This window comes from Balaenoptera borealis (assembly GCF_965194805.1).
Source record: "Balaenoptera borealis genome assembly, chromosome: 9".
Taxonomy (NCBI): domain Eukaryota; kingdom Metazoa; phylum Chordata; class Mammalia; order Artiodactyla; family Balaenopteridae; genus Balaenoptera; species Balaenoptera borealis.
The window spans coordinates 118,058,711-118,083,235 of NC_138873.1; the positions used below are offsets into that span (position 1 = coordinate 118,058,711).

General features: G+C 44.4%; 1 protein-coding gene and 1 long non-coding RNA gene across 7 annotated transcripts in view; one reads left to right on the forward strand and one right to left on the reverse strand.

The window, feature by feature from the left end:
- Positions 1 to 13,903: 13,903 nt before the first annotated feature.
- On the reverse strand, positions 13,904 to 20,921 carry TENT5A (terminal nucleotidyltransferase 5A). Of its 3 annotated transcripts, none has more exons than XM_082405885.1 (3): positions 20,784 to 20,921; positions 19,826 to 20,387; positions 13,904 to 18,716 (listed from the first exon to the last, which is right to left on the reverse strand). In XM_082405885.1, exons 2-3 carry the CDS (start codon positions 20,348 to 20,350, stop codon positions 17,940 to 17,942), a joined length of 1,302 nt encoding a protein of 433 aa, XP_082262011.1. In that variant the 5' UTR covers positions 20,351 to 20,387; positions 20,784 to 20,921; the 3' UTR covers positions 13,904 to 17,939. The 3 variants fall into 3 exon arrangements, with proteins under 3 accessions (XP_082262011.1, XP_082262010.1, XP_082262012.1); XM_082405884.1 differs by having other exon boundaries at positions 20,579 to 20,790; XM_082405886.1 differs by lacking the exon at positions 20,784 to 20,921 and adding an exon at positions 20,634 to 20,776.
- A 682-nt stretch (positions 20,922 to 21,603) lies between these two features.
- Positions 21,604 to 24,525, forward strand: part of LOC309635084 — a 143,449-nt gene continuing 140,527 nt past the window's right edge. For 2 of the 4 annotated variants that reach the window (XR_014248621.1, XR_014248622.1), the window contains exon 1: positions 21,645 to 21,790. This is a non-coding gene — a long non-coding RNA (uncharacterized lncRNA). Of the gene's footprint in view, positions 21,791 to 24,525 lie in introns of all 4 variants that reach the window. The other 2 variants (XR_014248619.1, XR_014248620.1) reach the window with 2 other exon arrangements.

Below are 24,525 nucleotides of genomic sequence, written 5' to 3' on the forward strand. Positions count from 1 at the left end.
GTCATCGGGCTTCCACCTGGCTCTCTCCCTTGGGACATGCACCTTGGACACCCTGAGCAGCTCTATAGTAAGTCCAGCTAAGCTGAAGCTGCCATGCTGGAGAAATCACGTGGAGAGACCACCAAGAGAAAGAGAGAGGGGCCTAGGAGCCCCAGTTATTTTTGTCTCCAAGTGTTTGAGTTCTCCCAGACCCCAGCTGGCATCAACAGCTGGCCTGTGAACGGGCAGCCTCCAGCCCAGCTTCCAAGCCATCCTGATGGCGCGGACACAAGCCAGTCCGGCTGAGCCCTGCCCAAACGTCAGCTTTGTGAGAAAATTAAATATTGATACTGTTTTAAACTACCTATTTGCGGGGTAGTTTGCTACATAGCAATAGACAGGTGGAACACAGACCTTACTTCTATCCGTAGAGAAAACAAGCTTCAAAACCAGCTTCACGCAGGGTAAAGGTGGTGGGGGAGGGATGAATTAGGAGACTGGAATTAACATATTCCCACTACCATGTATAAAATAGATAATACACAAGGACCTACTGTAGAGCACAGGGAACTCTACTCAAGACTCTGTAATAACCTATACGGGAAAATAATCTGAAAAAGAATGGATATATGTATAAACGAACCGCTTTGCTGTACACCTGAAACTAACACAATATTGTAAATCAACTATAGTCCAATATAAAATAAAAATTAAATGAAAAATAAAGAAAAGAAAAATGGCTAAATTGGTGGTCTCCAAATTTTTTGACCATCCTCAATAAATGTTTGTTTACTTAGTCATTGATTTAACACACACGACTACACTAGTGCATTATACGTGAATATAAACTTTTCTAAGGATCAGTTAAAAATATAAATTCTTTTTATGCCAGGCCTCTAAGTTTCAGCCACTTTTTTTTTTAACATCTTTATTTCGAGTATAATTGCTTTACCGTGGCGTGTTAGTTTCTGCTATATAACAAAGTGAATCAGCTATACATATACTTATATCCCCATATCTTTTCCCTCTTGTGTCTCCCTCCGATCTGCCCTATCCCACCCCTGTAGGCAGTCACAAAGCACCGAGCTGATCTCCCTGTGCTATGCAGCTGTTTCCCACTAGCTATCTGTTTTACATTTGGTAGTGTATATATGTCCATGCCACTCTCTCACTTTGTCACAGCTTACCCTTCCCACTCCCCATGTCCTCAAGTCCATTCTCTACGTCTGCGTCTTTATTCCTGTCCCTAGGTTCTTCAGAACCATTTTTTTTTTTGTTAGATTGCATATATCTGTGTTAACATACAGTATTTGTTTTTCTCTGACTTACTTCACTCTGTATGAGAGACTCTAACTCCATCCACCTCACTACAAATAACTCAATTTCGTTTCTTTTTACGGCTGAGTAATATTGCGTTGTATATATGTGTCACATCTTCTTTATCCATTCATCTGTTGATGGACACTTAGGTTGCTTCCATGTCCTGGCTATTGTAAATAGAGCTGCAATGAACATTTTGGTACATGACTCTTTTTGAATTATGGTTTTCTCAGGGTATATGCCCAGTAGTGGAATGGCTGGGTCATATGGTAGTTCTATTTTTAGTTTTTTGAGGAACCTCCATACTGTTCTCCATGGTGGCTGATCAATTTACATTCCCACCAACAGTGCAAGAGGGTTCCCTTTTTTCCACACCCTCTCCAGCATTTATCGTTTGTAGATTTTTTGATGATGGCCATTCTGAATGGTGTGAGGTGATACCTCATTGTAGTTTTGATTTGCATTTCTCTAATGATTAGTGATGTTGAGCATCCTTTCATGTGTTTGTTGGCAATCTGTATATCTTCTTTGGAGAAATGTCTATTTGGGTCTTCTGCCCATTTTTGGATTGGGTTGTTTGTTTTTCTGATATTGAGCTGCCTGAGCTGCTTGTATATTTTGGAGATTAATCCTTTGTCAGTTGCTTCATTTGCAAATATTTTCTCCCATTCTGAGGACTGTCTTTTCTTCTTGTTTATGTTTTCCTTTGCTGTGCAAAAGCTTTTAAGTTTCATTATGTCCCATTTGTTTATTTTTGTTTTTATTTCCATTTCTCTAGGAGGTGGGCCAAAAAGGAACTTGCTGTGATTTATGTCATGGAGTGTTCTGCCCGTGTTTTCCTCTAAGAGTTTTACAGTGTCTGGCCTTACATTTAGGTCTTTAATCCATTTTGAGTTTATTTTTGTGTATGGTGTTAGGGAGTGTTCTAATTTCATTCTTTTACATGGAGCTGTCCAGTTTTCCAAGCACCACTTAGTGAAGAGGCTGTCTTTTCTCCATTGTATATTCTTGCCTCCTTTATCAAAAATAAGGTGACCATATGTGCATGGGTTTATCTCTAGGCTTTCTATCCTGTTCCATTGATCTATATTTCTGTTTTGGGGCCAGTACCATACTGTCTTGATTACTGTAGCTTTGTAGTATAGTTTGAAGTCAGAGAGCCTGATTCCTCCAGCTCCGTTTTTCTTTCTCAAGATTGCTTTGGCTATTCGGGGTCTTTTGTGTTTCCATACAAATTGTGAAATTTAAAAATAGAAATTCTAAGATTTTTTCCCTGCTCCAAAAAGGTTATCATGCTCACCCAACTTTGAAAACTCCTGGAGTCAGAATGTGAACTGTTTAGATAATAGCTCTGAAGTTCCAAGTGATTAGACAGCACACTAGTCAGGAACAGATTAAAAGTGCTAAGGTTTGAGGAAGTATGGTATTTACTTAATCTTTTTCTTTTTTTAATCATTTAGCAAACAACAGGGACTTTTGGAATAGAAGGAGGCCTTGGAAATTTTAGGTAAAATTTTCTCTACTTTGGTATCAGCCATGCAAGTAATTTGTTAAAAATATCAGTTAAAATACAGCAATTCATGAAGCATTTCTCTTTTTAATAAATTCGAATGGGTCCCAGGAAGTCCCCATAATGAGCTCCACCTAGTTGCTCGTACTCAGTGATACTTCCTGGAGGCATCGTGCATTGGTCAGGATCACCACCTTGCAAGCCACCATGGGGGTTAAATCCTCTGGAGTTGGCCCACTGCTCTCCCACTTACAGTCTGTACCTTTAGGCAACTACTGAGCTTCTTTCAGTTTCTACTCCTGCAAATGGTGCCAATAATGATGTCTGACTCATAGGTTGTTTTGAGGAGTCAACGAAGGATGTAAAGCTCTCAGCACCACTCCTGCTCTGAAATGAGCGCTCAACTAATGTTAACCACCGATTTCTGTTGCGATTGTTGTTATAGAAAAAGGAAGAATTACATTTTTAAATTTGAGAAACGAGTCAAAAATACGTGTCCTGCCTGTAAACGTTATTCTTTCAGTCAAGATCAAGGCAAAAAACTAGCCCACTCCCCATCCAATCTCAGGGTCCCAGCTTCCCACTCCTCCATCCCAGCCCACCCTCAAGGTATTTGTAAGAGGGGCAGCTGAGGTGTAGAGGAGCAAATAACAAAGCTGATTAATGACAAAAGCTGTACTGAAATTACAGAACTAGATGCACAACAGAAATACCAGTGTATTTTGGAGTAAGAAGATGGGGTTCATCATTTTCCTCTTATGTAAATTGGGAGTCATACTATAATTCTTAATGCTCTTGTGTAATGCAAATCAAAATATATGTTTGTTACACAAGTGTAAGGTGGTCATGCAAAAATGTTTTCTCACTAGACAAAATGTGTGAAGCCACCATACCAGTGGTTCCCACACTTCTCTGTGCCTCTAACCCACAGAGCTGGTTAGAAATAGAGATGTGCAAGGAAAGTGAATTCTGTAACAAGGTCCTGGGGAGATCCTGATACATGGGAAACTGAGACTCTCTGTGGTACCACTTTATAAGACAGACAAGTGAGAAAAACAGGTATACATTCATACATCCTCCACAGGTTCCTGACAATCAGACCTCCATTGCATCAATAAGATTTGGTAAGAAAACTACATATTGAGTACTTCAAACATGTATTGAAGGACTTCCCTGGTGGCACAGTGGTTAAAAATCCACCTGCCAATGCAGGGCACACGGGTTCGAGCCCTGGTCTGGGAAGATCCCACATGCCACGGAGCAACTGAGCCCATGTGTCACAACTACTGAAGCCCATGCACCCAGAGCCCGTGCTCTGCCCCAAGAGAAGCACCGCAATGAGAAGCCCGCGCACCACAATGAAGAGTAGCCCCCGCTTGCCGCAACTAGAGAAACCCCGTGCGCAGCAACAAAGACCCAATGCAGCCAAAAATAAAATAAATAAAATAAATAATTTTATTTTAAAAAAACACATATTGAAGAAAATGCACTGACAACTCCAAACACTTGATTAGGTCACCAACCAAAAGGGGGCGAGACTTAATCAATGAGTCCCTTCAATGTTTCCACACACCCTAGAGAGCAGAGGGTTGGCCACTCATGAGTGAAACCAAACACTGGTCTATTCTTACTTCCCCACCTGCAACTCACAGTCTGCATATAAGCTGCCCGGTATCTGTCAATCATTCATTCCATAAACGTTCATTAAGCTCTATATTAGCAACTGGGGGTGCAGTGGTGAGCAAACAGCTCTTGGGGTCTGGAACCATTTGGGCAGGTTCATTCTAGTCTTGGTGACGATCTACAACATGAATTACTTGAAGTACTGATGTTTTAAAGTTTTCAGATTTAAAACACGTTACAGCTGTTAAAAGAAATGTTATATCCATTATCTCGTTAAGTCGGTATAGCAACGACCTAAGTTATTTAGAGTTACTTACTACTAGTCCATTTTTACATTGAGGAGACAAAAATCCAAAGAGGTGAAGTACCTTGTCTAAAGTTAAATATGTTGTAAGCGGTGGGACCAGAATTCAAGCCTGAAAGTTTGACCCCGTATTCTGAGCCCTTTTAGCCCTGCAACCTTGCTGTTGCTGGCCCTTCCCATCCCGGGGCTGATGACGGATGGAGATGAGGAGCAGAACATGGGGCTCAGTGCATCAGGCTCCCACAAAGCCGACGTTGCTCTCAGTGCTTCTGTCTGGTTGCGTTACAGAAAACAGAAACTGCTCCACACATCTCACTCATAAAGGGTGTAAATGTAGAAAGAGGGTACATACAAAATCTTTGGAAGGTTTGAGAGAAGGGAAGGCAGAGGGCCCTACTGGACTCTTGGTTTTAAAATCACACAGCCATAGCTGCAATCTAGAGTTCCAGAAAACTACTGATGTCACCAATACACACAGCTCCAGGAACTTGCTTGGTGGTATCACACTGACATAAGAAAGGCCTTTCTGCCACATTTCATGCAACTGCCTCCTACTGGCAAAACCACAGCCCGAGTTGCAAGGGAGTCTGGTAAATAGAATTTTTTGTCTTCCAATTTCTGGGATACAGGGGAGAATACAGGAAGATGGGAAGAGATGTCAAGTGCCAATCAACAATGTTCAACACTAATTTTTCTTTCCTTGATACCTTCTGCGTGGCTCCTGTCCTCCTGCAATTTTCCACTTTCTCTTTAAATTCAACTCTATCTTCTTGACATACTGAAATAATCCCTCAGTGGTCTCTTCCCTACTGCTACATGCAGTAGCCAGCATGGTGACACACTGGGTTGCAACAAATTACACCTGTTCCTTACCTCAACGTCCTGTCGTTGCATCTGGCAAATAAACCATCAGGATCATAATCACTGCCTTAGGCTCTGCTTTCTAGAAGGTCTAGGCTAAGTGACATAGATTGGGCACGATTGGCATCTGCAAAGCAGGGGTTCTGAGCAGAGCTGTTCTTCAGAAACACTATGTAAAAATTATAGCTGTTCTTGCATCACCCAAGGCTAAATAAAAATCACATGAATGGGTTTCCTTAAGTGCCATCTTAGAAATACATCAACTAGTACTAGTATAGAACTAGAACCCAGGTCCTCAGCTCTGGTCTTGCCCTTCGCCCCCAATCACCCTCGACTATTTACCAAGTGACAAAGAACCTTGTTGACATTGTGTATTGAGAAAGGCTTGTGACATCATTAGGCGGACACTGCAGACTAGGAGAAAAATGCTAAGGAACGTTTCGGGTGGCAAAAGTAAACAGGTGTGATCAGCCTGCAGCACAAGAAAACTAATGAACATATCAGGAATTATAGAAATGTATTCAGAGCTTTGTAAGAGGTTAGCATGTCTCATTACACTCTTTACCTTTCCTTTCAGACATTTTCTTTAAAATAAGGAAAAAAACAAAAAACCCAGATTCAAAAGCAGCCAGCTGGTAGCAAGCACTGTCAGTAAGACGTGATGTAAGCCAGGCTAATTGATCACTTTTTAAAGATTAAGTGGCCCATTCTCTGTAATAGGACATACAGAAAACAGCTTTGACAGCACTGAAGTAGTTTGCTGAATTCTGAGTGCAAACTAAAAATTTAAATCATGCTTATTTTTTGTCAGGTAATCCACTCACAATAGGCAATTTACGTGATCTCATCGTATAAGAAAAGCTCAGATGCTCTTCCTGAATCTTCTACCTGCTGTGTTGCTATGATGCACCTGCCATTTGGATAGATGGCTGATAGAAGGGGTAGAAGGACCTGGATACCAATTTGCCTTGTGTGTCTCAAACAGAAATAGTCTCCCTCTGGGTAATCACTGAACAAGATCTAAAGGCCTTTATTTCTTACGTACAAGCTCTGTCTCTCTGGGTCTCATGTTTTTTACCTTAAAAGTGAGATTATCATAATACCCTTTAATTTAATTCTCAGGATTATTTTGATGATTAAATGGAAAACATAATTATTTAATCAAAGTGAACATGTACTACTGATATTATACACTGTCTGTAAGGCCTGCTGTGGGAACTGTTCACACCGTAGAACCACTTTTTCTTAGGGTTCACGCTAACTCGGCTGGGCTGTGCTGTGCATTCTTTCTCCTGCTCTTAAGTTCAGAGGATGGAGAGAAACTGCAGCACTGACCATCCACAGCCAAGGGTGAGAGGTGGGAGGGGGTGGAGAGGTTAGGACAGAGCAAAGAACGTGAAGTTCAAGACTCGCCCTGGAATCCTCCCTCTTCTCCCTTCCAGCTGGAGAGCTAGAACTCAATCCCTCCTAAATTTCATTTCCTACTCAGTAAAGTGGGGAAAATATTGGCACTATTAGCTATTAGCAAGATGATAGATGATGTACGTCAAGTGCTAAGCATCCTGACCCCGAGGAGGAACTCAACAAACGTCAGGTCCTCCCTCCAAATGGCCTGGAAAGATCACACACACACACACACACACACACACACACACACGCACACACGGGACGGGGAGCCGGAGCAGTGGAAGACTTCTCATGGAGTTGCGAGTCAGAATCCTGGCATGCCCATACTGTCGAAGCTTGTCCTTTCATGGGCATGAGGAAAAACTATCTCTTTATATGCCCAGCTTTTAGAGATTTCCTCAACTGGCTCTTCAAACCTTGAGTTGATTCAGAAGCCCCACGCCTACCTGCTTTATAATGGAGCTTTATATGAAATGCTCAGTACTTTTTATGAAATATATCATGCTTGTTTCACTTCTCTCGACCCATTTCCCTCCCAACATCCCTTCTCGTGAAAATCGCCATGGCTTAAGTGGTTTGGGACTTAGGACGAGATGGAGAGAGTTCAAGTTGGTTTTAATGAATACAAGTGGCAATAATGAAAGCCTGAAACTAATTTTTAGATGATTTCTTGAAGTCCGGGATCCTTATTGCACCACATCTTCAACATCTTTGGCAATTATAGAACCTCACCTACAATCAGAAGCCTTACTGTGACCGTATGCAACACCACGGCGGGCACGGGGTCTGACAACACAACAGCATTCTGCAGTTGGGACACTCCTGAAACATCAACAGCAAAGGGTCATGACACATGTAATGCCCCAGGACAGGACTGTTTGTTCGTGAGGCTTGACCAGCTGAAGACGCCAGTGGAAACGCCAACAGTCTTATCAGCTGAAAGAGCTGATGAACACGCTGCCCTTTATACATTGGCCCCTACCCTTACTTCAAACAGGAGACAGACCTCAGTCTCTGTACTCATTGTCTGGAAAACTTCTCTCAGGGATTCCTGAGTTCTGAGAAGTGTAGCAGGTGATGAAAAAGAGACTAGTCACGGCCCAGGACAACTGAAGTCCTCAGTTTACCAGGCTGCCAGATGAGGTTTGATTTGGGAACAAAGAGAACAGACCCGTGGGCACTAGAAGCTGGGCTTCCTGTCACTCTTGCCCTAAGCACCAGGCCACATAAATGCTGTCCACACAAGCTGGCCCACTGTCCTCAACTGCTTGAGCACAGGAACCAAGAAGAGGTTTGAAGACTCCTGCTCTAAACATCCCCACAGACACCGTCTCTCTCCTATTGTTTGGTGCTCCATTCCTACCTCAAGACTGGAAGTTTTCCACCCGGGTCTCCCCTGGACCCCTTCCATAAGCAGACAATCTCGGAGATCCTGCTCTTATTTTAACTGGGTTCCCTATTACTCTTCACTATTCTTACATCTTCTTTAACACCTTCCCCAATAGATATTTTCGCTGCACCTCTCATCCTGAGCCAAATGGGATTCGGTCATTCATTCACTCACCAAAATTTAACAAGCATATCCTGCATAGTAGGCGTTATTTCGGACCCTCAGAACATGGTGGTAAATTAGACAAAGTTCTTGGCCTTTATGGAACTTCATTCTACGGTGACAAATAAACCATAAATCAAGAAATAAATCCATTTATAATACAATTTCAGGTAGAGACAGATGTACTGATAATATGCATCTAAAATTAGGATAAAGGCTTAGAGTAACTTGGTAAAAATGCTAGAGGGAAACTCTATTTTAAGTAGGAGGCTCTCTCTGAGAAACTAGCATTTCAATAACTGATGATGGTAATAATAATAATAATACTAATAAAGTGAGGGTACAAGAGATGCAAAAATCTGGAGAAAGAGCTTTCCAAGGAGCTGGAACAACCAGCAGATGCTCTAAAGTGGGAACGAGCTTGGCCACTCATAGTTTGGCAAATTCACTGCTGCTTTGTGTTTTATTTGTTTGTTCATATCCCTGTTTCACTTTTCAATTAAGACTGCTAGTGAAAGGAGCCAGCTTTGTACAACCCTCTGTAACTCTTCACAGAGCATCAAGCCAAGGGCATGAGAAAGTATTTATTAAATGTTTTGATGATGGTGAAAGCTGTGGATTTCTCCTACCCAATGCAGGCCAGGGGAGTACATAAATAACCAATGACAGTTAGAAATGTTCCTTAAATAAGATCTCTACCCTGACAAAACAAATACCCAGACTGACAACACAACCGGTGCTACACAGATTGGGAGGGGGTAAGGTCTGGGGTGCATGGTGCGTTTGGTGCATTAGAAGCATCTGAGAAAAGGACTTTCACAGCTCTGGAGAAAAAAAAGCAGCAAAGACTAAGTTGTAATAACTTCAAGATGACAGTTAACCAGACGTAGTTACATAAGAAACATTCAAGGGAATTTTAATGTGCTGCAGCAAACAGGATTATAGGGCAATAAAATTTCAAGGTGCATTCTACTTAAGCCCTAAAGATTTTCACAGTGGTTTTGAAAAGAGAACGCAAGTGTCCAGAAGCTCGGGGAGAATTTTTGCTCCCCTCTACAGAAATTGCAAAATATCTACGTTTTATCCTTTCCTGCCCAAACAAGCAAATGGCTAGCGCCTGTCCACACAGGGGCTACCTGTGGGGAGATCTGCCTCCGAAAGCTCCCAAGAAGGCACATTTCAAGGGCTACTACCCTCATCCAGACTCCCCAGTAGTCCACAGGGCTCTTTACGGTACCCCATGCAGAGCTAAGCCTCATGAGGAATTAACCCCAGGGTAGCTGAAAAAATTAAATTTCAGCAAGTAAGTTCTACTTGTAAGTTGAACCTAGCCTTCTAAAGGTCAATGGACCAGTCGTTTCACTTCTTTTGGGTCTCAGAGTCTAGCACAGGCTAAACACATAAAAGGCATCCAGCAAATATTTAATGAATGAACCATGTTTCAAAGGGTTTGCTGCTACACATACTCTGTGTGAATGCAGTGAGCGTTTCATGGTACCTGAAGTTAGATATTAACAAGTTATAAAGTGTTCTGAACTCTTACTGTATACTAGGAAACTTTTTCAGCCTTATTTTGTAATCCCATATAGGTTACAGGGTCACCAGATAAAATACAGGACTCCCAGTTACATTTGAATCTCAGATAAATACAGATAAGTTTTCAGTGTAAGTATGTCCAAAATATTGCATGGGACATACTTAACACTTTAAAAAAAAAAACCATGGCTTCTCTGAATTTCAAACTTAACTGGGCATCGTGTATTTTTATTTATGAAATCTGGCAACTCTAATTCAGCCTTTGGGCCTTGAACCTGATTGAATTTGTTTCTCTTCTCTGATAACTGGACTCTAAAACGCAGATATTTTAATACTTTTTTATTATTCCCTATTAAAATAAAGAACAAATGAAGCATGATCGTCTTTACCTTATTGGCAGAGATATACAGGAAGATACTCCAGACCTTATGCAATTCAGAATTAATGCACAGAATGGTGTTATCCATAGTGCCTAGTGTAGCTCGTTATGTTGAATTTTGCTAAAAGAAGAAAAAAAAAAAAGAATAGGGTTTCAGCCGTTTTCTAATGACATGGCCAGATGATGCCACAAAATCTTGGCATTACTGATAAGTACACACTGTACTGGAAAATCAATAGTTTCTGAAGGGGATCCTGAAGGGAACTTTCCATTATGGAGGTTCGAAATAACTTAACCCCACACTCATAAATTCCTGCAGGGGGGGTGCTCCATGTCCCTCGGCAGAAAGCACAGGCCTTGTCCTAACTTCATAAACAGCAAAGCTGGAATGACTGCTTTTAAAAATTACTAAGGGCATCTATTTTTGAAAAACAGCATTTTTCAACGATTTTTAATGCCAGTGATTGAGGTGAGAAAGTAAACATAAGAACAGCTGTCCCTTCACTTTAAGAAAACCTGATATGCTGAAAGAGCTTAGGTAAGCAGGTAAATTGTGAAAGTGGTTATTTATATTAAATAATAATTCATTTCAACACTCCATGAACTATTAGCCTCCCCTGGCATTTAGACAAAAATCATATCATTTACTCCCTCGCAAAGAGTTCCTCAACAACTCCCCAGGGTCTTCTGTATATTAGGGCGATGAAATTTTAGTCCCTTGCCCATTTTAAAACTCCACATTTATAAATATCTACAAAATGGTTTGTAGTTACATTTAGTATTCCCTTTCCTTAAAACTCTAAGGTAATATGAACTCCTCCTGCTATTCTCCGGAAAAACACTTGCCTATAACTCAGCTCTCTTCAACCCTTTTCCTTTTCTCCAAAACTTGTAGATAAAGCTTCTCTAAAACTTTGGAGTAAAACACATCATTCTATTTTTACTAGTTCATACGCTCTCCTAACACTTTAAGTATGGTAGACATTAAAAAAATAAAACTCACTATTCATTATTCATTTTACAAATGGAGTCACTTCCCTAGAAATAGCAAAGAATCACTCAGTCTTCATTTTTTAATAAATGTTTTATTTGAGAATAGTTTTAGATTTACAGAAAAATTGTGAAGAGAGTACAGAGAGTTTGCATATACCCTACGCCCACTTTCCCCACTGTTAATGTCCTACATTAGCATGGTACATTTGTCATAACTAATAAACAGATATAAAAATGTCATTATTTCAGGAATACAGTACTTTATTCAGATTCCCTTAGATTTTACCTAATGTCCTTTTCTGCTCCAGATCCCATCCAAGATACCACATGACATTTAGTTGTCACGTCTCCTTAAGGCTCCTCTTGGCTGTAGCAGTTTTCAGATTTTCCTTGTTTTGATGATTTAAGGAATACTAGTCTGATATTTTATAGAATGCCCCTCAATTTAAATTTGTCTGATGCTCCTCTCATAATTAGACATTATGGGTTTGGGGAGGAAGATTGCAGAGGTAAACTACCATTTTCACCACGCCATAACTATCTGTTATCGTCACTGATTTATCACTGGTGACGGGGACCATGATCACCTGTCACCTGGCTTAGATGGTCTGTCAGGTCTCTACACTGGTACAGTTACTCTTTTCTCACCCTTTTCCATGCCTAGCCCATGCTTAAGAGGTAAGGAGTTAAACTCCACCTCCTGGAGTGAGCAGTATGTACACGGATTATTTGGAATTCTGCACCGGAAATTTATCTTTTTGCCTCCATTTATTTATTTATGCAATCATCTATTTCTGTGTGGATGCATGGATATTTTACACTTTGCATTATAATCCAATACTACTTATTTTTTGCTCAAATTGCTCTAGCTTGGCCATTGGAGTTCTTTCAGGTGGCCCCTGTGTCCTTTTGACATGCCCCTCACCCCGCATCATTGTGGGGTTTTTTTTTGGCACACCCTTTCTTTCTGGAACTGTAAGATGCTCCAGGTTCCTCTGGTATATTCCTTGCCCCAGCCCTTGATCCAGCCATTTGTCAAAGGTGGCCTAGAGCACAGCATTAGAAACCAAGACCTGGGCCTTGCTGGGTGAAAGCCACTGTCATTTTAAAATCATTTCTCCTCCCCCCTCCTCCTGCTTGACTGTATCTGCTATTAGACTGCAGGACATTCACATTATTTCAAACTTCGTTCTAAGAAGGAAATTGCAGTTTAATTTCTTAGGTATCTGATGATTTTAAGTTCTTATTCTACTTTATATTTTAAAACTATGATTTTAATTTCCTTGTTTTTGCTTTCTGGGTATTAACTTTTTGTGTTTTGTTTTTCTTCTTAAAGCCACTGAATGTTAAGGTAGTAAGATTCCTAAGGAAAAGAAGGGTGTGTTACTTCTCTCCAGGCTTAGCTAGGTGCAGTCTGGTAATTCAACTAGAAATAGCAGGGTGTACCTAAGTCCAGGAGGAGCTTAATATATTACTGTCCTTATTCAACCCTGGCTGGAAAAGGACTCTGTGATGACCACAGACATGCAAGGGATGGTTGTAAAAAAATGAAGAGGTTGCAACAAAGAAGAGAATGACACACAAATAACACTACCAAACCAAATAACCACCTTATATTTTATGATGTATATGTGACAGAAAACTGGCTTTGAATACCAGGAATGGCTCTTTCATAGCCGCAGCGTCAAGCATGTATTCTGTCCAACGTCAGGACTTTCAACGGTTTTAAAAAGCCACAAGGATGTCCTATAATAGCTGAGGCTTACCAAATTCTCATGCTACTAGTACTGAGAAAGTCTCCAAAACGACACAAAGAAAAAATATTAATAAATAAATAAATGGATGCTCCCTGGCCATCTGAACAGGTGAGATTACCTATTTGAAATGCTCATCAAAAGGGCAACATCTCTGCACCCAGCTTATGCATACAAACAAAGCACAACATATTAGATCCTGTGATTGCTCTTCCTTCCGCTTTCCCTTCCAATTAGTGCCTGCCAGAACTTACTCCCTCCCTCCCGAGGCAAACACTCTGAATAACGCTACAGAGCCTCAAATGGATGATATATATAAAACCAGGGATGACTCAGTCACAACGCTTACGCTACTCCTAAAAACCAAGGCCCCCTCAGGGCTACAGCAAACCTACAGTCCAGAGCCAGGAGATCCTGGAAAACAGCTCCGACTGGGCCACTTAACACAGCTAAGCTCACAACCAGATTCAAAATGTTGGCACCCATTATCTAGATTCTAATGGAGCTTACTGAGCCAGTCAGAGACGGGCTGGCTGCAAGCTGGGCATTTTAATGACTGGCACTCCAATCAGAATTGATAAAGGTGGGTCGCCTCCAAACACTGCTTCATCTTTTCTCATGGATACAGGTTGGATTCAGAGGATATGGTCTTTAGCCAGCACAGAGATGGAAAACAACGCACAAATCAATAGAAAAAAATAACTTCTTTTTATTTACAAAAAAAAAAAATCCAAATATTGGATGCTGTAAACAAAATTCACAATCTGTTCCCTCTAGCGCTGATTCAAATGAGTCAGTTTTTAAGAGTCCATTCTCCAGCAACTCCTTTTCTGCCTGTGACACAGACTGAAGTGAAAGTATTCCAAAAGAGTGACCCCAGGTGCGGCGTGCTGCAATCAGGGCCTCTTGGGGCAGGCGATGGTTGTAGAGAGGTCGGAGAGAGAGACAGCCAGCGGGCAGAGCACCCTCCATTCTGCAAGGATTTGCAGCCAGTCTCGCCAAGTTACTTGACATCTTCCAACTTTGTACTTTGACCATGTACTTTGTTAGCAAGCCATTATTATGACAACGTATTACACAGAGATTCTTTCTTAGCGCTGAAAAGGCTATACTATAAGAGATCATAAAGAAATACTATATTCCAACAGGTGGTATATATGAAATTACTTTTTTTTTTGGCTTTTTGGTTTCATCTAACACACGTTGTCTTCAAACAACAAAAAAGCCTATTTTCGAACTGCTGACAGCTTTTAACATAATACATTTCATTTACAACATAGTTCACAATATTTATTTGACAAGCATTGCATTGAAAACAACTTTACGCACAATAAGGCAACCTACGATCAGCAAACAGAAAGGGGTGGCAAAAAAAACGGTATGTTCACTTTTCTTGGCGTTTCCTCCTTGGCTTGGCTTACAGACATTCTTCCATCCTTGCAATTTTGGAGCCACGTTAAAACAATCCACCCATTACGAAAGTGAGCAAACACTTGATCCCGTTTCTGGAAGGGAAAAGTCCATCTTGATGTAGGACGTCTTGAGGCAACGAGATTTTACTGCAAAGTCAACTTGTTAAAAGGGCACTGTCACAGGTGAAGTGTTCCCTGACATGCCAGGCTGAACAGGTGAGAAGAGACTCCAGAAGATAAAAAACTTCTTCCTGCTTTGAAGTAACAGCACACTCGACCAGATAAACACAAAGGTAAGCAAATCACAGGCACTAATCAGGAATTGAGAGCTGTCCTTTTCTCTGACCTATGACACACGGCTCTCTCTCACCAGACATTCAAATGTTTAGGCCACACATCCACAAAGAGAGACATATATTCCACTGTTTGTTCAACTACATATGCACAAGACTATAGTACATACAAAAGGGAAATAAATTATATAAATCTTAACGTAAATGCTGAAGGTTGTCTTGAGTACAGCCTGTTCTATCTGAATGCCAGGTGCTGGCATTTCCAACTATGCTACCAGCCCCAGAGTAAGCAAGAAAAGAACATAAATATCTGAGAAAACAAATGAAAAGCATATTTTCCAAGAAGGCCCCTCCAAACAAAAATCTGTGCCATAAAATAACAGCAGGTTATAGCAATGGCATAGCAATGGCAGAGCCAGAGACCTCCAGATTCTTTCTGAAATAGTGGACGACTCATCGGTCAAGAGTTAGGATGAGAAGGAAGAAGGCAGATCACCAGCTACTCCTCCTCTGTTCCCGAGCGTTCCCTTAGTTTTCTTTTAGGAAACATCCAAACAGGTAAGGAGGCGGAGCTCTGGTTGCTGACAGTTAAGTATCAGGCTTAACCTGCAAATGGAATATTTCCTGGGAATTTACAATGAATTTTTCAAACCCAGGGCTGGAGTGAGGGAGTCTGAGCCAACGTGGGAGAAGAAAGAGTTCCCTACGTAACAGTGAGTGGCAGTGCAGTAGCTGTTACAGCTCGGACAGAATTCACAGGGACGCTGCTACAGCAAACCCATCAAGTTCCGGTTAAGGCTTCAAAGAAAGATGCACAAGAAAGGTAGTGCGGATGGATTAAACCAGCATTGAGCACCTGAGGGATGCCCAGATAACAAATAAATTACACTGCCAATAGGATGATGCTAGTTTCTTCCCCAATCCCTCTTTAACTGATGACAAAAATCTGGTTGACTCTTCACAGCAACGATCAGAGTACGCAGTCATCCACTAGACTTGGTAGGGATTGTGCAGCTGTTTCACGATACAAAGGGAAGGTTTTCGGGTGTTAGATTTGTTTTTCACAAATACATTTTCAAAGACCAGTGTCCAAAGGAATTAAGGGCTGAGAGAAGGGATGGGTTTAGGATTAGCTGTCACTGAACTGAAACAGTAATGCCAGTTCATTTCACAAAGGTGTAACTGGTCTCTTGGGAAACAGAAAATAAAGTTGGATCTGAATGAATGCAAAGTGAGTGAACTTAAAGTACAGTACTAAATACTTAAATGCAGTGTGACAAACAGGTCAAAGATGTTTCATATTGGCATGAATTTATAAAATTTTATATATAATATATATTTCATATATAAATTTTAAGTAATCGTGCAAATACTCTTTAAAAAGGGTCATTTCACATTTACTAAATTCTAGTGGTCCTGGAATGCACAATGCATTCATTTAAAAATTCATTTAAATATTAATAAGTAGTGTTCAGATCACCAGAAATTCTTTTTTAGCAGTCAGGGATTTAAACAGACTATCACTGATCCATGATCCACTAGATTATACACCATGGAGGTATGCAAGTATTACAAAAAGTAAAAGGGTTCAAACTGTCAAAATGGCAGTTTAGTATAAAAAAAGAGTGCTCTGCCAAACAAATGTTCTCCCATTTGTGGAATTCTATGACTCACAAAAAAAAAAAAAGAAAAAAAGAAAAAAAGGAAAAAAAAAACTCACTAAAAATGTATAATCTCTGCTCTTCCTATCAAATATATTAATTGTTTTCCTCCTTCATTCGCTTTAATTTTTTTAGATGTGGGTTTTAATTCATCACTGCAATATGCCCACGTCTCATGTCATCCTGTTGAAAACATAAAAGCACACAGTATTTAAACATTTCCTATATGCTACATTTTTCTAGACCATAATCAATGTATTGTGTGTATATACACATATCACAAATATGTATATATATACACATAATATACACACACATACACATGTACCTAGGATAATATCACACCAACAAGGTTAATTTTATACAAGTATTTGTCAAGAAAAAATAGGGCATCTCCTCCACCATTCACAAGCTTATGTGTTGTTTTATTTTCTTCTTGAGTCCCTGATAAAATAGTCATTAAACCATAAAATTTTTCCACTTCAAATTTTCAGAAGGCAACAGGCACTTTGATGTATATCGGTGTGTAACAAATATAGTAACTCTTTATATATTCTACTATTTCTTTTCTACTTGGGTATTTTTATCTGTTAAATCTTTGGTCCTTGAGCATACTTTCTTTGCTACAGCTGTTTTTGCTTGCATTTTCACATTTAAAAAATGCGAGCTATGCACGCAGCTGGAAATAATGGATTGTGTCATCATAAGTTCTGCTGTTTGTTATGAGAACTGCACCAACCTACTACTGCTCATTCGGAGCAAGCCGTTTCTATTAGCGCAATGGGAGAGTTCCACAGAAAGCACTTGCTACAAGCCTCAGATAGTAATCCCAATGTTGGAGTCCCCCTTCCTCCTGTACAGTTGTTACTATCTGAACTCCTGAATTGATAATTTCGTTGGAGTGAGACCCTTTTTTCCTCTGTATTTTCCCTTTTGTGAATTCCGCCTTATAAGAAACTCTCCACTTGTCTTTTTTTCCTATGGCAAAGCTATGGGAGCAGGTACTGCAAACCCATATTGTCATCAAGCTTTTTTTCCTTTGTTATTTTAGGAGAACCTGGTTGCTTTTAATGACAGGTCTCTTTTGTTTCAGGACAGAATCCAGCTGGGTAGGAGAATGAGGTGGGAGGGTTGGCGGTGGTGGTGGGGTGGGTTATTTTGAGATCATGCTCCCATACCTATGAAAAGATCCACAAGCTTTGCCAAGTTTAAAACCAGGAGCAGATCATCATTGCACAAAACATATCCCTAATCATGGCTGGGTCACTCAGCCTTTTTCTTTTTTCTTTTTTTTCTCTTTTTTTTTTCCTATCTTGTCTGAAATGGCTTCCCCACAGGACACTTTTAAATGATTCCTAATTGCAAGGTAGCCAAGTGGAGTATGTCTGTTGCTGGCATGTGAACACTGGCTGGACCTGTGCAATGTAGTAATTGCTAAAGTTGGCATCTGCTACGTACGGGGCTGGCTGGTAATAGCAAGTGACATTAGCCACATTAGGGATGACATTTTGGTCAGCTAGCACCCGGATAGCCAGCATTGTGATCAGGTTTAAAGTCTGTCTTCTTTCATGTCCCATCAGGCACACGGTACTCTCATTCACCACTCCATGAAGGGTCATGAGATAGTCATACTTGCGGTCTTCCAAGCCCACGAAGTGGTTCTGCAAATAGGACTCCAGTTTTCTCTGCTGCTCTCCAATGTCTGAGAAATCGATGAAAAACCTAGAACACATATACCTCTGAAGGGTCTTGATCTCATCAGAGGCGGGCCTAAAGCCCCTCACTAAGAGGTTGCAGTACTTAAGCAGGCCTCCCCCTCTGATTTCCTCCGGGTTCCGGGTGGCAATGATCTTGTTACAAAGGTGATCAAAGGCTTCGTGGAAATCGCCATAGACACTCTCCCCGATTATTGTGGGGTGAAACGTTTCAGTCATTGGGTTCTCTGAACATTCGTAAAAGAGGAGAAGAGAGTCTAATTTGATTTGAAAAGAATCTACACTAAATTCAAACTGCCTCCGGAGGGAATCCACAAATTTCAGTTCCACATTTTTGCCACTGTTGTTTGACAGGGATATAAGACTCCATCGGTCAGAGTCATTGCACACTTTAACCATTTTCTGCACATAAGCTTCCTACAATTTAAAAGACAAAACAAGAAGATGAGCAAACCTAGAAAAAAAAATCAATAAATAAGTACATCCTCGTCCCAGCTGAGAATTATTTTGCTCCTTCCCTTCTGTTTTGTCAAGTTTCAGCAAAACACTACCTGCAGGCTTAAACGTTAAACAGTCTTCTCAAAACAACAACAACAAAAAGAAATACATTTAACGAGTGGTTTTGCCGTCTGGGAAAGAGACTAGAAATAATGGTGTGAGGCTTCTCGCAGAGGTAGCACAGTACTAGGAGGTTCTGTTGTCATGCCTGACTTTTGAAATGTTATTTTTTGAGAATGATCTTATAGGTACTATATTCACACAATATCACCACAATATTCAAAAGAGAGAAGGGCCTACAGGGAAAAGTTGGTCTGCCTCTCACCCTTGTCCCTAGTCACCTCGTTTCCCTCCTGCTGAGGGAACCGATAGGATCTGTATCTTGTCGGTCCCCCCGGGGCTTCTGCAGCTAAAATCAAATATGAACGAAATTAAGACATTCTGGGAGGCTAGTTCCTCGGATAATTTTAACTAATTGTATAAAACGAGCTTTGGACCAAAGTGGGGAGGAGGGGACCCATTATATCCTGAACACATGAACCAACCTGGAGAAGCACCATATATATGCTTAACACACGGCGTCACGTGAAGGCAGCTAGGAAATCTATTCACATTTCCCAATACAATAATAAGCCCATTGACTAGCCTCTGTTGCAGGCTGCTCTCTTCCCAGAGACTAAATCATCAAATGACTCAAAAAAATTTTTAAAAATGAAAGGTTCACATCATTTCACTCTTCCACTTATCAGAATCTCCTCGGGACACGACTCAATCAAGGAAAGCCAAGAGTTAAAAAATGAGAAGGAAGAGAAGGCAGGGCAGAGAAGGAAGCAGGAGACTTGGAAGCTGAAGCAGCTGAAACACTCGACACAGTGCACGCACCTTGGTTTACTCAGGAAAAAACTCAAAAGCAAAATCAGCCAGGGCGCCCACCTGGGTCCGGGCCGCAGACGTGCGCCCCTCTGCCCGCCGCGCCGCCCCCCGCGCCCGGCCCGCCGCCGCCCCCGGCCCCTCTCGGGGGGCTTTACCTTGAGCGTGAGTGGTGTGATCTTCTCTTTGTTCACCCCTTCGGGTAAGAAGTCCAACAGGCAGTCCAGCACGACGTCCTTCACAGTCTGAAACTCCTCTTCCCCGCGCAGGTCGGCGCAGAAGATGAGGTCCAGATCCTTGTAGCCCAGGCCGCTGTCCTGGTGCAGGACGTGGCTGGCGGCCGAGCCGTTGAGGCGCACGTCGCGGACGCCGATGCGCTTCTCGGCCAGGCGCCGCCGCACCACCTTCACGATCAGGCTGGGCTGCAGCTCGAGCGTGGGGAAGTTGCCGCGCCCGTGGATCGGGATGGTCTCGCTCAGGATGCCGTCCAGCCGCTGCACTTGCTCCCAGTTCAGCACGTTGCAGTGCGCCGTGGGGCTTTCGCAATAGTCCAAGCAGTGCCCGCCGAAGCCGCCGCCGCCGCCGCCGAAGTCGCCGCCGCTAAAGTCGCCGGCCAGGGGGATGTAAGGGCCGCCGGCCAGCTCGTCCTCGGCCATGGCAAAGTACCCTTCGCCTTCCGCCATGAAGTGCCCGCCGAACGCCACTGGGCCCTGGTCGGTCCTAAAAGAGAACAGGGGGGAAGGAGCGCGCTGAGACGCGCGGCGGACAGGCGGACAGGGGCCCGAGGAGGAAGGAGCGCGCCCCCTCCCCGCTTCGCCCCCCGCCTCGGGGGCTCCCCGGAGACTCTCCCTCCCCAGGCCCCCGCGGTCTCCGGCCCGCGCGCGCCGCGCCCCCGCAGAGCAGCCCCGCACCAAAAGTATCTCTGATGCATCTGGAAAGCGCAAGCGGGAGTCCCGTCTGTGTCACCTGGAGGCGGCCGCCCCTTCTAGGAGCGCGGCGAGCGAGGAACTGCGAGGCGGCAACACTTCAGGAGCCGCGAGTGCGCTCCCGGCAGCGGCGAGTGACTTAGTCCTTCCCAGACCCCCGCCGCCCGCGCCGGCCACTCCCGCCCCTCACCCCGCCCGCGCCGCCTCAGCCGCGGTGGTCCCGGAGGTGGCGGCTCCTGCTGCCGCCGCCGCCGCCGCCGCCGCCGCCGCACACGCTCCCGTCTCTGGAGCTTTAGCAGTTGTGCGGGGGAAATGTCCTCACTACTTTTTTTATACCGGGGCCTCTCGGCGCTTCCGGGGCCCGGCGCCGCACGCTCGCCACACCCTCCTCATCTGCATAGGGCGCCGCCCCCACCCACCCCGCGGCCGGAGCCCTGCGGAGCCTGGTGCTGCAGCGACGGGCGCGGTCCCCGGAGGGGGAAGCCGGCGGCGGTTCCTGTGTGCACTGATGTGCACAGACATATATTTGCTGTATGGACCCCCCCCCCACCCCGCCCCTCTTTTTTTCCCCCCCAAACGACGAAACACTTACGATGCCTCAAGTGTTCTAAATGGCCCTCACAACTGGTTCCCGGCTAAAGACGCGCAACTGCAGCAACTTCCAACATAAAATTCTCGCCGTTTATGGCGCGTCATTGCAGCTTAATGACGGGGCTCCAGAGGTTCTTTCGACCGCCCCCCCCCCTTTTTAAACTGTGTGGTGTAGGGCTAGGCCGTTTACTCCATTAATAAACCGGGCCTCGGCGTGAACTAAAGCGTCCACTTCCCCGTGCCAATCAGGCGCCGCGCGCAAGGGGCAGGGCAGGCTCCCGGGGTTTCGATTCTCGAAATCTCGGGCGGCGCGGGGAACTCCGGGCGAGCCCACTGAGCGCGGGGGGCGGGGCCGAGCGTGAGTCCGTCTCCCGCGCACGGGCGTCTCGGGGCGGCTCGGGGCGGCCGGGGCGCGGCGCGCGTCCCCGACCGGACGCCCCGGCGCGTTGGGCGGCCCGGCGGGCGCGCGGCCGGTGGCCGAGAGCGAGGCGGGCCCGGAGCGCGGCGCGGGGGAACGCGCGGCCGCCGCGCGGAGCCGGACGTTCGGCGGCGCGCTCTCTCGCCGGCAAGTGAGGAGCCGAAGCGTGTTCGTCGTCGGGCGCTAAGGTTTGCCTTTTTCAAGTGAATGTGAATGTCAGTGTGACACGAGCTAGTTTTCCACGACCCGCGATAGCACGAGTTCAAAGGACACAAGCGTTCCTCCCCCAGCCCCTCAACTTCAGTCGCCTCGGCGGCGCGAAAGGAGTGTAGCATTATGTCCGCGCGCACTCGCGCTCGCACCCACGTCTTTGCCAGAAAGCGCGCCCTTTCTTCGGGCCGTCCATTCCAGCCGCTAGCTGCCTCTTTCCAAACGGAGAGTAACTTCCCTTCGCTTAGAGGCTGGGGGGGGGGGGGGGGGGGGGCGGGTTGCGGGGGGGGGAGAGGGACGCGCCTGGGAAGCTGAATACTCCCGCCCGTGGCCCCACGCGACCCCAGCCGCCCGGCCTGTGAAGGAGAACGGCCCGCCCCCTCCAAACTGGGGGAGCCCCGGCCTCGTCACCGAAGCTGCGCGCCAGGCGCGCCGGGGAGGGGGGTCGGTCACCCGCGGAGCGTCCAGCTGCGTGGCAACGCCGCCCCCTGCCGGTGCCCTGCGGAGCTGCGTTCCCGAAGCGGGGGAACCGATTGGACCTCAGACGGAGGCCCTGATCCCTCCGCGCCGGCCTCGCACGGTGGGGTGGTCGGGGAAGGGACCCTAGGACGACCAAGCACACAATTCTCACAGGCCCGTCGCTTCCCCAGAAGCACATTCATGGGTCCAGCCACCCATGCATAAATGCATCCATTCTGCCCCGGCGTTCGGAAGAAGTACGTGTAGGTAATGTGGCTTGACCACCTGTTATGTGCCAGGCACCAAGCTGAGTGCTGAGGATTTCAGAAGTACTGCGTTTCAAGCAGTCTAGTGGGCAGGACAGGCAAGTAGAGAATTACGGTTCAGCTGTACATGTGTTATGGGAGAGGAACGATGGGACACAGAGCAGCACTGGGCTCCCTAGGATCAGGGGAACTGGGGGAGAAGACCGGAGGAGAGATGTCCTTTGGATCGGATCATGAAAAGCGGATTTTTCTTGCTTGTTGAGGAAGGAGAAAAGCACCGTCAGCGAAGGGAAGAGTGTAAAAGAATGAGAGTTTGAGCAAGGCTGTATAGACCACCACGGTAAGAAAGGAGATTGGGGCGTCGCCAGGGACTTACTGAGCACCTCTGGGCCGTACTCTGCCTACGTCTCGACACCTAACACCTCATTTAATCTTCAGTTGAGAAGATATTCTTCTCAGTTGAGAAGGGATTTGGAAACGGAGGAACTGGGAGGTAAAGAAATTTGCCCCTTTCATGGCTAATAAGTGGTGAGGTCAGGCCTTGAACCCAACCCATTTCTCTGGGAGTGCTGTTTAGCCATCGTTTTCAGGAATGGGATACCTGTAGCTTACCAGTACCTCCCATTGGAAGGCAAGACAAGTACAGCGGCAAAAACGATTTGAAAGAAAAAGAAGAGGCCTGTTAAAAGTGCTTCTCTCAAAGGCTAATATGAATTCTGCCCCTGAAAACAAGGGCAAAGGAGTAGATCATGTTATTAGGTACACTGCACTAAAAAAAAAAAATCAAGGGGTTAGCCCCACTGCCATTATTTTGTACTTAAACCCTTTTTCAAAAAAAAAGTGGAAGAAAAAGAAAAATATCAGAAAAGTCTCAGAGCCTCTGAGCACCGGGGCCTCATGTATGTACGCCCAGGATTTTGTTCTGTAGGGCTAAAGGAATCTGCATTTCAGCGCGTCGCCCATGTGATCCTAACACGGGCCCAGCCACACTCTTCACCGAACTAACAAGGGCCACTGCAGCCTGACTCTCTAGGTGGGCACCCTCTCCCCAGCAGAGGCTGCTCTTTTCCGCCCAGCTGCTCTCAGGGCCTCCCCCAAGAGTGGAGGGCATGGCCGAGAGGCAGAACTGGAGCCTGAGGCCAGATACAGAGAGACTGCGACGCATCCGACCCTGTGCAAGGGGAGGAGATGAGTCCCAGCAGCAGTGGGGCAAGACCCCTTCTCCCAAGCTGCCAGGGCTTTGTGGCTGACACTTCCCTGACCCTTTAACAAAGCATTCCCCATCCCCATCCGGGTTCTCCCTTCATAGCAACCTTCCAAATCCCCATGATCCAGACCCACCGCCTCCTGCCCTGGGACATCTGGGATCTCTTACTTCTGGCAGCCCTGGATGGTGCTTTGACTGGAGTCATATGGGCCTGATTCATAGTGGCCACTGGATACATACTGTTGCATGAAAGCATCTGTTGTTCTTTGTCCCTCTTCTCCCTGTCTTCCAACTGAGATAATACTTACATTCTGGAGAGAAAAAAAATGTTCATCCTTATATGAAATTGCAAATTTTGCAATTGCAAGCATTTTTTTTTTCTGGAAACCAAAGTAATTATCAAATGAGAAAGTCTATACTCTCCAAACACATTCACAACCAAGATCATCTCTCAACTCAGTTATCCCTGGATTAAATTTAGATACAGAGTTGTCATATATGTGTGTGTGTGTCTATTAGGCTTTAGCTTCTGAACCTTTTTGGTAAATAATTTACTTTTCCTCATCTAAAAGGGGAAAAAAAAGATCTATGGCAATATAATGTTGTAAGTCTGTACCTGTAATCCTTAATAGAAAGCTTTACATACATTTCTGAGAAAAACAAAAACAAAAACAAAACACAATTAGTTGACCTTGCTTTAAAAGTTACAGTGACAATCAATCTGGACTTAGCACAATAAGAAGTTCAGTTTTGGCCTGAATAATACCGTTATTGAGTTGGT

Bases quoted from the DNA above. Each gene is read 5' to 3' on its own strand.
- TENT5A (XM_082405884.1), bottom strand. From the start codon at position 20,598: ATGCATCAGAGATACTTTTG. The intron at 20,388-20,578 runs GTGCGGGGCTGC...GTTCTCTTTTAG, and splicing joins ATGCATCAGAGATACTTTTG to GACCGACCAGGGCCCAGTGG. The intron at 18,717-19,825 runs GTAAAGCCCCCC...TTTAAATTGTAG, and splicing joins TCACACCACTCACGCTCAAG to GAAGCTTATGTGCAGAAAAT.